The 16529-nt window shown below is 46.9% G+C and overlaps 1 protein-coding gene across 1 annotated transcript in view; it reads left to right on the forward strand.

Moving 5' to 3' along the window:
- The first annotated feature begins 5102 nt into the window (after positions 1-5102).
- DNAJC11 (DnaJ heat shock protein family (Hsp40) member C11) overlaps positions 5103-16529 on the forward strand; it is a 55371-nt gene continuing 43944 nt past the window's right edge. Inside the window, exon 1 of the mRNA XM_039842324.1 lies at positions 5103-5257. Within this exon, the coding sequence (XP_039698258.1) occupies positions 5186-5257 (72 nt within the window). The 5' untranslated portion in view covers positions 5103-5185. The remainder of the gene's footprint in view (positions 5258-16529) is intronic.

Genomic DNA, 16529 nt, shown 5'->3' on the forward strand with positions numbered 1-16529 from the left:
GGCATTAGGGAAAACAGAAGAGTCAATACTAGAGAGAGAGAAAGGGTCTTTCGACAGTGGTAGTATAGAAAAGATGCAGGACGATAGCTGTGGAGCAGGCTGCATGATCTCATATATAAAATTCTAGAAAATGCAGACAAATCTATAGTGACAGGTAATGGATTGGTGGTTGCCTAGAGGTAAGAGTAAAGAGAGGAATAGACTATAAAAAGGCATGAGGAAACTTTTGGGGGTGACATTATTTTAATTATAGCGGTAGATTCATTGGTGTATACGTGGGTTCATGTATACACGTTCACTTTAAATACATGCATTAGATTGCAGATAAACTCTACCCAATAAAGTAGTAAAAATAATTTTTAGGAAAGGAGGGAATTAGTGAAGTGGAAGGGAGAAGTATCCACGAAGAAGCCATAGAGATTTTAAAAAAGAAAGAGATAGAAAAGAGAGGATAAAAAGCATACAGGGTACACTGAGAAGGTCTAGTGTGTGTAACTGGGGTCCCCAAAAGAGGCAAGAGAATCACTTCACAGCAGCAAGAGCAGCAGCCTAAAGGAAGTGAAATAATACTGACAAAGCACTGGAAAACACAGTAACTGCCAAACTAAATTTCTCTACCCTGAGAAAATATCCTCTAATATTAATGAAGGCAGCTAGAGACATTTTCAGATAAACAAGAACGGAGAGCTCTCCAACAGCAGACCACATCCAAAGAAATCCCACGGGGTGTTTAGGGTGACAGTCAATGACCCTATAAGAAATGAGGGAGTGAGTAGCGAAGGAAGCAGAAGCAACAGGTGCCATCTCCACCTGGAGGTCTGACGAAGACCTCGCTCTGTTTCTCCAAAACAGAAGTCTTGGTTCTCCCCTCCCCAGCCTTCCTCAGCTCCACAAATGGCCGTTACTACCCAACAGCTCAAGACCAAAGGCAGGAGTAAATTCTGATTCCTCTTTACCCCACCCCCGGACCCCATCTATCAGTCGAACATGTGTTCTATGTCTAGCCATCCTCCTTGCTTAGTCCAAGTCCAAGTCACCATCCTCACTTCCCTGGACACTGCCATAACCTCTTACAGGGGAGGGAGGAGGGGATGCTTCCGTTCATGCTCTATGTCTCTAACCCAGTCTCCCTGGAGTGATCCTTTGGGAGAAAAAAAAAAATCAAACCATTTTACTTCCCTGCTTAAAATCCTTCAACGTTTCCACGCTGTGGTCAGGATAAAATTTAAATTCCTGACCATTGCCTTTCCGGCCCCCACCTCCATGAACCCGTCCTGGCTGAGGCTCTCCAATTATTTCTTCCTGCTGCATGCCCCACCCGCCACCTGCGTCAGCTTCCTGTTCATTGGCCCTCTCCCTACTCCTGGAGCGCACCACACTGGCTCCTGTCCCCAAGCCTTTGTACCAGAAGTTTCCTCCTCCAGGTCTTGCAAAGCTGGAGCCTTCCGGTCATTCAAAATTACATCCACAGATAGCTTGTCCATAACCAACCAATTTAACGTGGCCTCCCTCCACTTGAGGGAGTGGCCACCGTCACCGCACTGGGGTTTACCTTCCTTACGGCACTTAGCATCTGAAACCATCGTGTTTATTAGCTAACTGGTTTGTGGACTGTATCCTCCCCTCAGCCTCAGTCACTCCCCCCCCCCCCCCCATCCCTCCCCAGCCCCAACGGAGGAGGTATATAAGTTTCACCAGAACAAAAACCATTTTCCTCTCGTGAATTGCTGGAACGCCAATGCCCATTCCTGGACGTTGTCTTCAAACTTAAAGAAAAGCCGAGAGACCCCTTGGAGGGGGGCGGTTACTTAATAATACTTGTTAATGAGAGGTGAGTATGACGCAACTGCCAAGGAACACTGGGCGCCAGTCGAAGGCAGACAGCATCAACTTTGTATTTTCCAAGACTTTCCCCAGCTGCTCCTGACAGCCCAGGAGGAGCGTAGCAAGGGAGATAAGCGAGACAAACCAAACCTGGGGTGCATGTGGTGGACAGGGCCAAAGGTCGAAGGATTATGATATCACCGAATGGCTGAAAAAGCCGATTGGAATGGGACCCCAGCTGGGAGCTGGTGGATTAGGGTGGATTAGCACAGAAGGACCAAGGACCTAAGGTCAAAAACCACAGGGAAAACCAATACCACAGGCACCATGGATGGATGACATTGCAGGTAGAATGCTGAGTTCCAAAGGCAGAGGCTCCGAATTGGAGATTTTGGAGGTGCATGCTTTATGGGGACGGTGCGGTCTAAAGCTGGTGAGTCCAGAGGCCTCTAATCTGTGCCTGCACTACTGGCCCCTCTACCCCCCAAGGCTACCTCTGGAGTTAGCTCTTCAGCCTCTGGGGGCAGCTGTCTCTGCGGCACAAGCAGGTGTGGCCCCTCTGGTTGACTCGACCCTTCTACAATTACCATCTTGGCTAAAGAGGTCAGTGACCAGCCACTGAAATGCTAAGCGAGGAGCTAACATCAAGAAAACCTAATTCTTGAGTGCCTAGAATTCTCTTCACTTCAGCGAAGAATTTTTTTTCCTAACTCCTCTTAACAGGGTTATCAGAACCCGTGAGGGAAAGGGAGAACAGGCTGTGAATGGCAAGCAAGCACGAAATCCCGATCTGGACTCAGCGACAAAGAGAATCCTAAAAAGAGTATAGGCAATTTCTCCTCCTGAATGACAGAGAAGGGGTGTGGGCTCAGCCTAGCCGTGAGGGACCTGGGTCCGGCTGCTCACCTCATCTCTCAGGAGCATTTCTCACGAAAAGGGAAGGACTGAGGGGTCCCCAGTTGGGGTCGCCAGATGTAGCAAATAAAAATACACGACACCCAGTTAAATTTGAATTTCAGATAGTGAACTTTTTTTAGTATATCTATATGCGCCATGCAACATTAGTATATGTATGGTAATGATGATTCGTTGTTTATTTGAAATTCAAATTACCTGGACATCTGCATCCCTCATCCTACATGTTAGAGAAAGGGCTCCAGCATTGGATCCAGCCATTAAACACAGGACACTTCCCGAGTGGCTGCGCTGGGAGACCAAGTATTCTGAGGCCATTCTGAACATGAACAATGGTGGATAAACGTCCTTACATTTATTATTTAAAGATGAGAGCATTAATGAGTTATATATACATATATAAGACATACACAAACTACAGTGACATAAATACATCACATAAATATATTAGACTGCGCTTTACAGCTGTTACAAATTGCTTTCCGCCTTTACCCAATACAAAGAAAACAGAAGTACAAGGCAGTGAGTTAAAATGGCTGCATTTTGTCAGATGCTCTGGTGTGAATAGTTTGCCGGATGCGTGCGTTAACTTATAAATTTGTACTGCTCCTGGTTCCCATCATATTTCCCATCATAGATTAAGGTTTTGGAAGGGGAGAAACAAAAAGAGCCAACCTCCAAAGTAAATACATTCTCAGGCTTGCGGTGTATCTAAGTTTATTTTCCATTTGTCACAATCACTCTCCAAGTAACCACAGTACAAAATATCGTGGGCCCAAGAGAGGACAAATGCAGAGCATCCCTGAGTCACTATTTATTTTCTTTGAGTGGTGATAAAAACCAGGTCATTCTCAATCATAGAAACACAGACCTGGGCGTTCCAAAACATATGTTGTGTTCTGTTTCTGTAATTCCTAGAGGCAGTGTTTTCCAAAGCAGAGGAAAGATGGCAAAGAACTTCTCTACCCAACTGAGCATTCCGGCCCAATTAATGTCTACAAACCTAAGGAAAAAAAGAGTGTCTCAATATTGTAGCTTTTCCCCCCAGCCTCTCAGTAAGAAATTCTTAAGGACCAACAAATGTCAGCATGCAGTTTAGCCCTTGATTACCGCTCTGCAAAGGAGAAAAAAAGGGAAAGACCATTAAAAAAATTGCTGGAATGGCTGATGGAACATGTCTCGGAAGCTATTGTGGGGACGCCTCACACAACTGAAGCAATAGCTCTTAATTTACAACCTGGGCTGACAGTCTGTTCCAGACTGACTCAACACCTCGGAATAACGCATCTCAGCGCACCTAAGCGTCTCCTGCCAAAGAGCCCAAGAGGGCGGGGCAACTGGAAGAAAAGATACACAGGCCCAGATGGTGCGCATCTGGCCCAAATTTAGTAGAAAAAGAAATCAACGTCTCAAATCCACAAACAGGTGTTTGGGGCGTCCCAGGAGGCCTGTTTAGGAAGGACAACGGGGATGGTTCTAAACTGGTGGCTGGTTAAGGCACAATGAACGTTCCCGAGAAATAATGGAGAACAGGCACAGGTCTGCACGAACCCAACAGGTGGCTGGAGCGTGGGGGCCCTGTCGTCCACTCTCTCTTGAAAATTGCATTATTTCGAAAACATTTAAATTATTTAGATGATTGTAACCGAGACATCTTTAATAATGCACCAAACAGCAGGCACCGGGTTGAAATCAATTAGGCTCCACCGCTAAATTATAAGGTAGAAATTTACAAGAGAACGGATAGGGACTGTAGGTATATATGCCTGCCAGAGACGATTATATTAGGAACCAAATGGGTACCGCCTCGTCATTTAAGTAGCAGGAAAAAAAAAAAAAAAAAAGGCTGGGTGCTCCTAAACATAGGGTAATATGAAAAATGAAAATGAGGCGGCCCACCCGCTGAGCAGGGTGCTGGGTGGTCAGGAGAAAATGCGGAGAACAATGGCGGCAGGAACAGATCCCACCCTGGAGGTTTCCTGTGCAAAGGCAAGTCAGCAAGTGGGGCCTCGGGGAGCCTCCCGCGGGGGTGGGCTCCGGAGTGCGGCCCGAGAGGGACCATGTGGACCCTGGGTACAGCCCGCACGGGGGGCCGGCACGAGAGACAGGGAGGTGTTGCGGGGGCCTGTTCCCGCGGTGCCCAGAGGGTGACGCCACCCGGGTGGGACCGCAACGTCCCCCTTGCCAGTCCGGGCACAGCCCCAGCGCCGGGCTTTCGGTCCGCGGGCAGCACGTGGCGGGGGCCCCGGCGCCGGGTCCCGCCCTCGGCCGCGCGGGGGCGCAGGGCGCAGGCGCGCTGCTCGCGGGCGCGGGCGGCTGCGGCGCGGCTCCAGGCCGCCAGGGGCCGCTGTGGCGCCGCCGGAACGGCCCGCGCTGTCCGCGCTGACGATCGCCGGTCCCTCTTGAGCACGGCCTTGCCGGTTTGGCGGGGTGAAAGGTTGCGAAGATGGCGACGGCCTTGAGCGAGGAGGAGCTGGACAATGAAGACTATTACTCGTTGCTGAACGTGCGCAGGGAGGTGAGGCCTGCGGTGGGGCGCCGTCGGGGCTGAGGCCGGGCCCGGTCGTTCGGGAGGTCCGAGCTGGCGGCGACCGCCTCGTTCCCGCCACGGGCAGCCGGGGCCGGCGGGCAGGCCGCGTGACCCCGCTTGACGTGCGCGACCGCCGGCTTACCGGGGGGCTCCCCGCGCCCCGACCCCTCCTCCGGGGGTGTCGCGGCCGGCCTCTGCCCCTGCTTTCGGCCGTCAGTGCGCCGCATGCGCTGCGTCCAGGCGAGGCCAAAGCCCTCCGCACCCGCAGTGGGGGACAGGGTGCCGGTGGTGGAGGTGGAGTCGAGTTCCCAGGCCCCCCCGGACCTGGTGCCGCGCTCGGCTCACACGCCTGCCCCGCCCGAGGGGCCGTGTCATCGCCCCCGGCCGGCGGGATGGGAAACTGAGTCTCAGGCAGCAAGGTCAAAGCCACCAGGGACCCTCCCCAGGGGTTCCTCCGGTCGCAGAGTCTTCCTTGGAGATGTCCGGTCTCTGAGGTGTGTCCAGGCTCAGGCACGTGTCTCGTGTCCTCCTTTCCCCGGAGCAGCTGTCCAGAAATGGAAGGAAAGGCCTCCCGGACATAGAGCCTCCATCGGGAGGCTGCAGTTTAGGTCGAAACTCTGAAGCCGGGAGAGAAATGGGGTCCCAAGCACGGCCTGAGCCTGTGCGCCCGTTTCCACATGCCAGGTGCCGGTACCCTGTTTCTTCTCCGAATAAAAGATAATAAGGGAGCGTCTCACACGGAGTAGGAGCTCAGGAAGTTTCCTTGTCGACTAGTCCAGTCACGATCAACGTGAAGGGCAGGAAGGTTTCCAAGGTCAAGTCAGAAGGCGGATCCTTCCTCTCGAAGCTGCGGAGTTTGGTCTTCCGAGCCCCGCCAGAGAATCACTAACTCCATCTCTCAGGCTTTTCAGCGATCAGAACTTGCCGGGTTTGGCCGTCCTGGGCAAATCCGGTCAAGTATGAGTTGTCAGGGTTTGTCTGCATAACGTTAACTTAGCTGACTTTTTCTGAATGCTGAATTAACACTTCATGTTATCTCGTTCTCAGTCAGCCCTGAAGGTAGGTGTGATAATAATTCTTGATTCAAAGAATTATTGAGGCAGAGGAAACTGAGCCAGAGAGAGATCGAGAAACTTGCCGGAAGTTAAACCACTAGAAAGTACAAGAACCTGAATTCAGCCCTGGGCAGTCTGATTCTGGAGCCCCAACTCCCGACCTCCATGTGGTGCTGTCACCCTAGCTTACCAGTCCTCAGACTGCAGAGCTGCTGCTTTTGGTACTGTGTACCCGGGCACCCCACACCAGAACCCCTCAAATATATTAGCTGCTATTTACTTTAAAACACCCAATGAACCAGTTTGGGGAATTGCAGATCAAGTTAGGCTGCCATAGTGCACCTGGAGTTCTTATAAATAATCAACACTAAGGCTTTGGGGTAGATCACTTTGGCCTTCAGTTTCTTTCCCTGTGGGTGAAGCTGTTTGACTCGTTATTCTTTAAGTTTTCTCTGGTTCTTAGAAGGAAAGCAATCAATGAAACCAGCCTTTCTTGTCACTCGTTGATAATTAGCTAGGTTATTAGTAACTGAGCAGCCACTAACCCATTTACCAGGATTACTGAATCTTAGGCAGCTGCAAATAATCAAGAAGATCTATAGTAATAGCCTTGGCCAGAGTCCTAGGCAAACATTTGTCAAGAGTACACTTTGAAACTGCTGGAATCTGAGGGCCTGTCATTGTTACTCAGCTGATGGATGGGAGCCAAAGAAATAGTTCTTAAAAAAAAAAAAAAAAAATTATTTCTCTCCGAGTAAAGTCACTTCTCGTGTTTATGGCCATAGGTGAAATCCCTATGAAACATGTCCTCTTGCTTAAGTCACTTCGTGTTGCCTTTGTCAACAAACTCAGTTTAAAAGGTGTATCGAGCTAATTTTATCTCTCGACTCTGTAGGAGAAGCTCCGAAGGTGATCTCTGGACTTGATATCTACTAGGATTTTTTTTGTGAAATTAGAAATCAACCTGAAGTTGAAACAAAGTGAATTAGTTGGAGAGTTAAAGAAAAAATAGAAGTGATTTTGATTCTGACGAGTGGTGAGGAGAAGGTAACATCTGTTTATGTGTTTGCCGGCAGCTCTACAGCTTGACACCATTTAAGTATAACCGTAGGAGGTGAGATCCTGTTCCCACCTTCAAGAGTATCTTCAAAACTCTCAGTGTTCAGAAGTTCAGACCCTTTTCCCTAGGAATCTCAGGTAGAAGCAACCTGACACAAATCCAAGGAATTCTATTTAAAAATGTAAAAATTACAGGTAATACATGTAGTTACAACAATTGGAGTAAATAGAAATGTCAAAAGTCAGCTTAAGAATCTCCCTTCCCAGGTGTTAAACTTTAAAATATCCCCTTGAATTGTATTCCAGAGAGTAAAACAGGCAGCTGGGCAGGACCACCAAAGTCTGCTATCCACAAGACTTGTATGATCTTTAACGATTCCCTTTCTCTAGTGTTCTGGATTTTCTATTGGGAGTAGAGCTTTTGTCTGCCTGCCAGACATTGTTGGGAAGAGTAGTTTGTCATTACCTGGGCACACAAACCGGATTGCCATCTCTGGCGTAGTATAGTCAGATGCATCATCAGGTCCCTAAAATCTAACTGATCTGAGATTTCTGAGATGATTTTCCAAAATGTATTTGGAGAAAGGATTCTTGAACAGTAAAGCAGACTGAAATTTTCTTGATCTTTATACATTTTGAAGACATTTTAATTGACATGTGTTAAACCTAATTTATTCCTAAATAATTTACACTAATTCCTGCTTTACCGATGTTGAATTACCTTTGAGTTTCATTTTTATGCATGTCACTTAGCAGTGTGTGTAACCAAGTTTTAAGATCTCTCGTCCCTGTCGATTTTAGCTTTAAAGAAACCAATGTCTTTTTCAAGTTGTAAATACCTAAAACACACACACACAGTTGTTGAGTGCAAAATAAACTGAAGTAAAAAGGTTTTTTTCTTGTAGCGCACGAGCGTAGGTGAGTGTTCCAGGATCTTCATCCTCAGCAACCATCATGAAACTAGAATCATCACCGACCAATAAAACGTTTTCCCGAAGGCCCCGCATTTTCGTTCTTTCCCTGGCATAGGCTGCAGTGTTCTTTCCACAAGTCTTGGTTGTCTGGATTTCTTTCTCTGGCTGCAGGTCACACCACAGAGTGGGGCAGACATTCGAGATTGGACTGCAGAGGGAAGGAAAGGGCCACTTCTCACCATCAGGATCGACCTGGGAGCAAGGTCACCCAAACCCCCAGTGAGAATGGGTTGGCCTTATGCAGAAACTGAGCATGGGGGTCGTCAACTAGGCACACTCAGGCCCCGCTAAATAGGTGAGGTGTGTGTGTTTATTGATTCATGGCTCATCTAATCTCATGACGGGCTGTAAAACTGGATCTGAGAATGTCATTCCTCAGCAAGTGTCTCATCTAGTTATGTTCAAAGTTTGGTATTGAGGACAATGACCCCGCTTAGACTGTGTGCGTTGGGCAAGTAGGGTGTAAGCCTTGGTTGTCCAAAAACCTAACTTACCCAGAGGATCACATTTCTCTGGTGTCTTGGAAGTAAAGGCTGAGGGGCACGGTCGTTAGGAGCAGGAGTTTCAGCACATAATGCCACTCAAGTGACTTTGAACAAGTCGTTTCAAAGTTCTGTTTAATTATCTGCCACAGTGCTGGATAGAGTTCCTGAGAGAGCACAAGGAGGCAGCACCGCGGAGCTCTGTCAGTGTGGGGGTCTCGGTTTTACTCTTCTGGGAGTTTGGTGCCTCTAGGCTAGTAGTTTAACCTTTTTGCATTTTCTTTGACATTGAGATGTAAGTAACAGGTAACAATGTATTAAGCACTTGACCTTGAGCCAGAATGTTGTATATTGGAGCATTCCAGTGTAGTGAGACTTTGTATCAAATGCCCAGCTTTGGTAGATATTTAGTTAATATTTATTGTTATTTCTTGAATTTTGATAAGCATGAGGTTTTGCTTATTTTACAAAGATATACCCGTACAAGCTTTTGATGAAGTTTCGTTATGCTTCATCCTGGCTAAATTTGCTGTCCATCTTGTACTAATGAAAAACAGTGCCAGAACTTGTGGTTAGCATTAGGTTATGAATTCCCAAAGCTTTCTTTGCTCTTTCTGTTCAAAAGACTGAGTTTATTCTCTTCCAAAGACAGTTATCTCTCTGTCTCCTGCAAGGTCATGAGTTTAACCTGGAGGGCAGCGGGGCGGGGTTCCCAGAAGCTGGGGCTAAGCATGGGAGTAGGGTGCAAGGTATAGTCCAAGAAGTATCGGGGTAAAGGTGGCGTGGGCCCCAAAGATAAGGTTTTGAGCTGTCAGCTTTGAAGAGATCAGGCAGAGAGGGCAGGATCCGATCAGAGGCAAAGGTTCTGCCTTTCAGTAACAACATGACTGAGCACTGTGGGTCAAGAGTACTCCCAGTGGGGCCCTAAGGCCTCTGGTCGTCTTGCCTCTGGGTAGAGAGGGAGCTGTTAGGATATCCAGCTAGTTCCAATCTCTCATAATGTGATCAGCAACAGCATGAGGTTAAATTTAAAAACGTTTTCTTTAACGAACCATAAGCTAGTTATTACCTTTCTGCTTTGGGCATTTCAAACAATTGCTTCTTGAAATTTTAATGCTCTAGCTCTGCATTATCTACGAAAATACCTCATTTTTTGCTTTCTTAAAGAGAATCTAATTGAAAGCTTTTACATTTGCTGCGAGTTCAGTAATAAAACAATGGAGAAGAAAATATTAGGCGTACAAGCAGCAGGTTTTGTGCGGCCGTCAAATTTTAGTGTTCACCTTTTTATTAAACGTTCATTTTAATTTTACTTATGTATTTTATTTATCCCCTACCTCGTTCAAGAAATGATTTAAGACAACTAGTAGAGATGAAAAAATAAAATAGCATAAACAAAAAGGGGCACCCCCCCCCAAAATGAGAAGACCTTTGGCAGTATTGCCGCTCGTGAGCACTATTGTGGCACACATGTCACACTGAACGCCGCCCCACCGGAGCGGCTGCAGCCGGAACCTCTGTGAGGGTGGCCCGTGCCGGGATCCTCTTTGGCTCTTGGACTGCGAGCGAGGAGCACACAGCGTGCCCACCCGAGTTCGCAGGAGCCAGAATGTTCCTCAGTAGTAAAATGCCAGCAGACGTCAGCCACGAGGAGTCCGCACGTGTGGGCGGGACGTGGCAGATGGACACGGATGAGCGAAAGTGTAAGGTCAGGATTTTAGGGAACCATGAGCCAAACTCCTGATGCGAAGATAGGATCCAGACCACTAGTTTGGACCCAGAAAGGAACTGAGCTCATTTCTCTGAGATGTTGGCTTTTTTTTTTCTTTTTTCTTTTTTTTTAACTGTTGTGTCTCAAAGGCACCAAATAAGCATCCGGACGTGGCCAGGAGGAGAAATGAAAACAATTGTGCAGTGGTGGTAGGGAGATATTTCCTAAGCCCTTGAAATGACCTCCGATCAAGAATCAGAATTCCTGCTGCTTTGGCCCATCGGTACTGCAAGAGTTACTTACCCCTGCCCCATAAGCCTCAAAGGTCACGTGGGCCCTGCCTTCTTTTTTAGTGTTTAAGAATTCTGTTGTGACTGATTACCTAATACTTTTTTGAACTTATATTGCCATCTTGGGGGTAATGGGTTCTGGGAATTTTCTAAGTTCCTTCTAAGTGGAACTTAAGGTTCAGAGGTTATTCCTAGTTACAGAAACTTGGACTTGTTTGGTCACCCTCCCGTTTTGCTTTTCTGACTTATTCATGATATTTCTCTCTTAAGCCCACCTTTCCAAAGTGAAGTCTCGAAATGGCCACAGGAGGCCAACTTCCAAGACCCTGTGAAGTGCAGTGTGTCCACCTGACCCCTGTAGTCAGCAGTGATGTGGTGGTGCTAGGGGGTGTTACAGGACAGCTGATGCGTTAGGCCCCTGGGGGCGTTTGTTGGTGATTATTTGGAAAGGCCAGAGACGTTAGTGGAGCTTTGAAAAGAGGTCATCGGCTTCAAGAGCAAAGCCCTCGAAGTCAGGTTCAAGTCTGACTTTCTAGCAGCCTGATCCGAGGCAAGGTACTTAACCTCTCGGGGCCTGTTTCTTTATCCATAAGATCTAGACAGTAATTTTTTTTGCCATAGGGCTGTTGAGAGAATTAAGAATGCGTAAGTGCTTAGCATAGTAATGGGCATATTATGGAAAGTAAATGCTGGTATATTTTTATTAGTATCATGAGTAGAGAAGTTAATAAGGAATGCTCATATTGATTTATTGGAGTTCTTTTACATAATTTGGATGAATCCTTTGTCTGGTAGGCGTATTGTCAATATCTGGTCCCTCTCCGTAGGTCGCCTTTCACTCTTAAAGGTATCTGCTTTATGAACCTAAGTTTGATTTGAGCCAGGCTACCCACGTTACTAATTTCTAGCTAGCTTTTGGGTCAAGGCCCATCTCCATCTTAGACGAATCATTTAATCTTTTCCATCCTCACTATTTTTGTCTGTGAAATGGGGGTTCTAATACCAACCCTGAGATGTTTTGTGAGTATTAAAGCGTTAAATGAGGAAATGTCAGTGGAAGGGTTTTGTTGCTGTAAGTCTGTCTGAGTGTGCGTGTGACACCATTGACAACTTGAAATCCCCTCGGTCCCCTGTGGTGCTCTCCGTCCTCCTTAGAATTTCCCCAGGTTCAGTCCTCACCAGCCTGGCTCCCGGCCTGCCTCTCTGTCTGCCTTCTGGGCATCGTGCTCAGGTGTTCGAGTTCACCTCGTCCCAAAGACTGACCGCCTCCCAGTGTCTCCCTCACCTGTGCCTCCACGGCCCGACCTGGCACGCTGAGCCCCCCTCACCTGTCCCGTAGACCCACCCAGTCCCGAATCCTCTGGCTCCAGCCCACCTGATCCCTTCGTTTCCATTTCAACTTCTAAGCTGCTGCCCAGCCCCCCACAATCTCAACCCTGCATCTCTGCTGTAGTTTCCTTTCAGGCCTCTCTGGGGTTGACTTTTGTCAGTTTTAGTCAAGCTATACCAAACCATTAATATCACTGATAATAAATTACTGTTAATAAAACCGATCCCGTTAGTTAGTTCCCTACCCAGACACCTTTCGTGCCTTCCTGTTGTTCTCTGGGTGAGGGTCAAGCTCTTGGCTCCTTTTTTAATGTTCCCTGTAGGTTAGATGTTTTATATACTCTGCCTGCTTTGTGGTGATGTTCTCCGAACTTGCACTGCAAAGTAAGCTCCACATGGTCAGAGACGGCGGTGGCTATCTGGTTCACCAGCACATCCCTAGCACAGTGTGGCACTTTACCACGTGTTTGCTGAATGAATGAGCAGGTTCGTGGATGGCCAAGTTAATTTCTTACCCACTTTCTGCCTAATTACACTGCTTTCCTGGGGGTGTTCTTTTCTCCTGAAGAGGCCCAGCAAATCAAAAATCCACCTTGTGCATCCCAACGCGATCCCTCCACCTCCAGGACGTGTCTTTGAATTATCACTGCCCTGAACTCACCTCTTCGCTATCCACATCAGCATTTCTCTTTTATATTGTTTAGTTAAATCCACGTGTGCAGGTTTTATACATCTAGTTTATAGTCTCCTTGAGGGCAGGGGACTAACTCTCTTTGGTCCCTCCCGTGGTGCTTAGAGTGGGGTGGCACTCTGCGAGGCACTGAGTTGAAGTGGTAAGGCTGTACTCGCTTTGCATTTCTGGCAGCAGATCCTTCTAGAAGGATGTATTAGAGTTGATGAGTTATCAGTTTGGAAAATCTACATTTTCACTTTCGAAAATCGGTTAAAGTCAGGTACAGGAGGAAGAGGACAAAGGAAAACGCATGACTTTCCGCTGGGGCCAAGTGAGCCAAGGCTTGTGGAGAGCGAGGAGGGGAGGCCCACGTCCCCTGCTGGGCCTGTCCTTTTCCGTCTGGCAGCTATTGATTATCTTCCTCTCCTGTTTCTTGATTGCAGTGGAAAAGGTTACTTGTTTATCATCTCTTATTCTAGCACCAGTAATGACATTTGCAAAAGTAAACAAGCTTCAGGTGGATTAGATTTTTTTTTTTTTTTTTTTACAGTTTTTCTTTCGTCAGTTAAATAAGGCTGAATTTCTACGATAGACATAGATCTCACTTGAAATCCTGTCCTACTTGAGATGCTCCTTACAAAGATGGCTCGGGCAGAACGAGCTAGTACCGTCTGCTCTGTGCCCGACGTAGAGGCTGAGTCCGCGTATGTCTCCGGGGTCTGTTACTGTCTACAGATGGGCCCCGTGTATTGGGACTCACTTGCAGGCCCTGAAGAGATGTTCCATTCGTCTGTGCAAAGGGTAGAGGGCCGCGTTAGGCAGGGAAGATGCCATCACAGCGTGGCCGGGCCGTGTGTGAGTGCAGCTGTATCGAGCAAAGCTTCAGACCAGTGGGAGCCTTTACAGAACGAAGTGGGAAATTTTCCCAAGTCGGGCTCGGAGGATGCGTTTCAGTGCCTGATAAGAGAGTGGCTTCGTCCCAGTGAAGTCATGATCTACTCAGTGACACCAAGTAATCTCGAACACTCTCTCTTCATTCAGCAGCTCTTACTCAGCACAAAGCGCCCGTGCTATCTTGGCGTGAACTCTGAAATCTTTTTTTCCCTTTAAATTGTGTGCGTACCAAGTATCATAAAAAATTACAGGTTTTTATTAGCCGATACAGTTTATTTCGATTGGATTGTCGTGGAACATATGGACAGTAATGAATCTTCAATTGTGGTAATTAGGCAGACTTCCCAAAATCCAGTAGAATATAGTTTGTGGACACTTAGTTGCTGAAATACAGCAATGCAGATATAGCCAGAAAGTTGGAGCTTGAAATTACAGGCTTCGGCAGCAAATATCCTGATGGCTTTGCCATCCCTAAAGTGAACGTAAATATAGGGTGTTATTAAGTTTTTGTTTGTAGGCTCTGTTAGGTCTTCAAAGGGTTAAATTAATAGCATCACTGTGGTAGTTACACATGCTGTGCACCAAACCTTTTGGCTCTTGGCTTGCCCAGCACATGGTGGGACTGCACTTCCTGGCCCCCTCGTGGTTCAGTGAGGCCCTGTGACTAGTTCTAGCCAGTGATATGAGTGGAAGTGATGTGTGTCACACCTGGGCTGAGGCGTTTAAATGCCAGTGGGAGCCCAAGGGTGGCTGGCAGTGGTTCTGAAGGGTAGCTGCTCTGTCATCTTGGGACCCGAGGACATCGCCAGGCAGATGCCGACTGACCTGAGACAGACGTGTGAAGTGAGAGGCACAAACCTCTGGCGTGTGCCCGCTGCTCATTCCCACAGCTCCACCAACTCCAGCTGTTCTCAACTTTCTGATGTCAAGACCCCTTTATGTTCTCAAACTATCGAGGGCCGCAAAGAGCTTTGTTTCCATGGGTTATAGCTACTAATCTTTCATCATAAATTAAAATTAGATAATTGGTAAAATGTCGTAAAACAAGACACAAAGTAAACTTGTATTTCAAAGAAGACTTAAGGGTTTCAAATGGCTATCGAAAAATAAGCTACGTGTATAGGTATATGTTATATACAGATATCATAGCAGATAAGATGAAAGAGCTAGTGAGTACACAGTAAAAGAGCTGAGAACCTCATGTTTCTACCCTAAAAACACACCTTGGAAATTTCTAGAAAACATAAGAATACACAGGTATGCATTTCATTAACCATCAGAACAGTGATGTCACCACATATCATGTGGTCTCAAGAAAATCCCACTGTCATGAGAAAATGAGGAAAAGGAAAAAAACAGCTTCGTTTTAACCTGTGGACCCCCTAAAAGGGCCCCGGAAGTCCCAGGGGGCCCCCCGGGGTTCAGACGCTGATGGTCCCTACACGGTGCAGCTTGAGAAATAACAGCCGAGGGGCAGTACGCAGTCAGAGTGCGCGCCGTCACACTCCCTGCGGAGACGGCCCCTTCACTAGAATTGAAATTCGTGAAAACGGAGCGACTTCGTCAATTGCATGATTATTTAAAGGAAGCAAATGATGAAATTAGAGTTAGGAGACTTTTCTAGGCATGGTGATGCCACAGCAGAAATCAGAAAAGACACAACTGATAGCTTTGATTTTGTAAAAATGAGTAACTTCTGTGTTTGTTAAAGGAAAACTAAAATCTTTTAAAAATCATAAACACAAAAGACTCAAAAGGAATGTACAATATGTTTATTTGATAAAAGATTCATATTTCTAATATATTAAAAGAATCCTTGGAAATTTTTTTTTAAAGATGAATACCCTAATAGGAAAACAATACAGGAAACAAATAGGTTATTTCATAAAAGAAGAAACGTAAAATGCACATTATATATGGAAGAATGTTCACCCTCCCTAGTAGACAAGTGCAGTTTAAAACAGGGTACTCTTTTTGTCTGCCAGACTCTCTTCGTCTACAAAGGCTTTTTGCCTTTTTAAAGACAGTCCTCAGTGCTGGCGAGATGAGATGCGCTAGCCTGCCCATCTGGGAGACAGGTTTATTCCCTGGGAGAACCAGAGTCTTTGGAGCCCAGACAGAGACACGGGAGAGGGCAGGGGTGGCACCCCATCCGAAGCAGGGAGAACGAACGTGAGTGTCCACACCCCGCAGGAAGGGACTCCGCCTTCCGCCTTCCTCTTCCTTGTTCTCTGAGCGCTTTCTTGAAGGAACTCACCCGACAGGGAGAAAGGACTGCCACAGGAAACTTCCAGGTCCCCTCGCAGGCATTTCCCAGAGACGCTCATCGCTCATCGGGTGACAGGGCCGTTCACACATACAGAGCTTCCAAACAGCTTCGTGGTGTCTCACTGTTGGTATCCATCGATTGCCACCAGAGAACATCGGGTGTGAGAGAAGGTGCCAACGAGAAATTCCGAGGTGGTGCAGACAGCAAAGGGCAGCTGGCAGGGAGCTCGAAAACCAGACGGCCCTCAGAGGGGTGGTATTACGTGTAAGGTGTAAGAGTAAGGTGATTCTTTAAGGAGAAACCCACAGAAAGAGCTAGACATTAAAAAAATGAGATAACAAAAAAAAAGTTATATAGAAGGGGTGGAAGGTAGAAAGGAAATATGCACAAAAGTAAAATTTTAGAATTAGAAGATCAACTCTTAGACATTAAATAAAGTAAAACGAAGGGGACATTATTAAACAATATGAGAAAACTTCTCAGAATTAAATGATGAGAGACTGTATTAAAAGGGCCAATCAAGT

The sequence above is a fragment of the Pteropus medius genome, unplaced genomic scaffold (genome assembly GCF_902729225.1).
Source record: "Pteropus medius unplaced genomic scaffold, Ma_sr-lr_union100, whole genome shotgun sequence".
Taxonomy (NCBI): Eukaryota; Metazoa; Chordata; class Mammalia; order Chiroptera; family Pteropodidae; genus Pteropus; species Pteropus medius.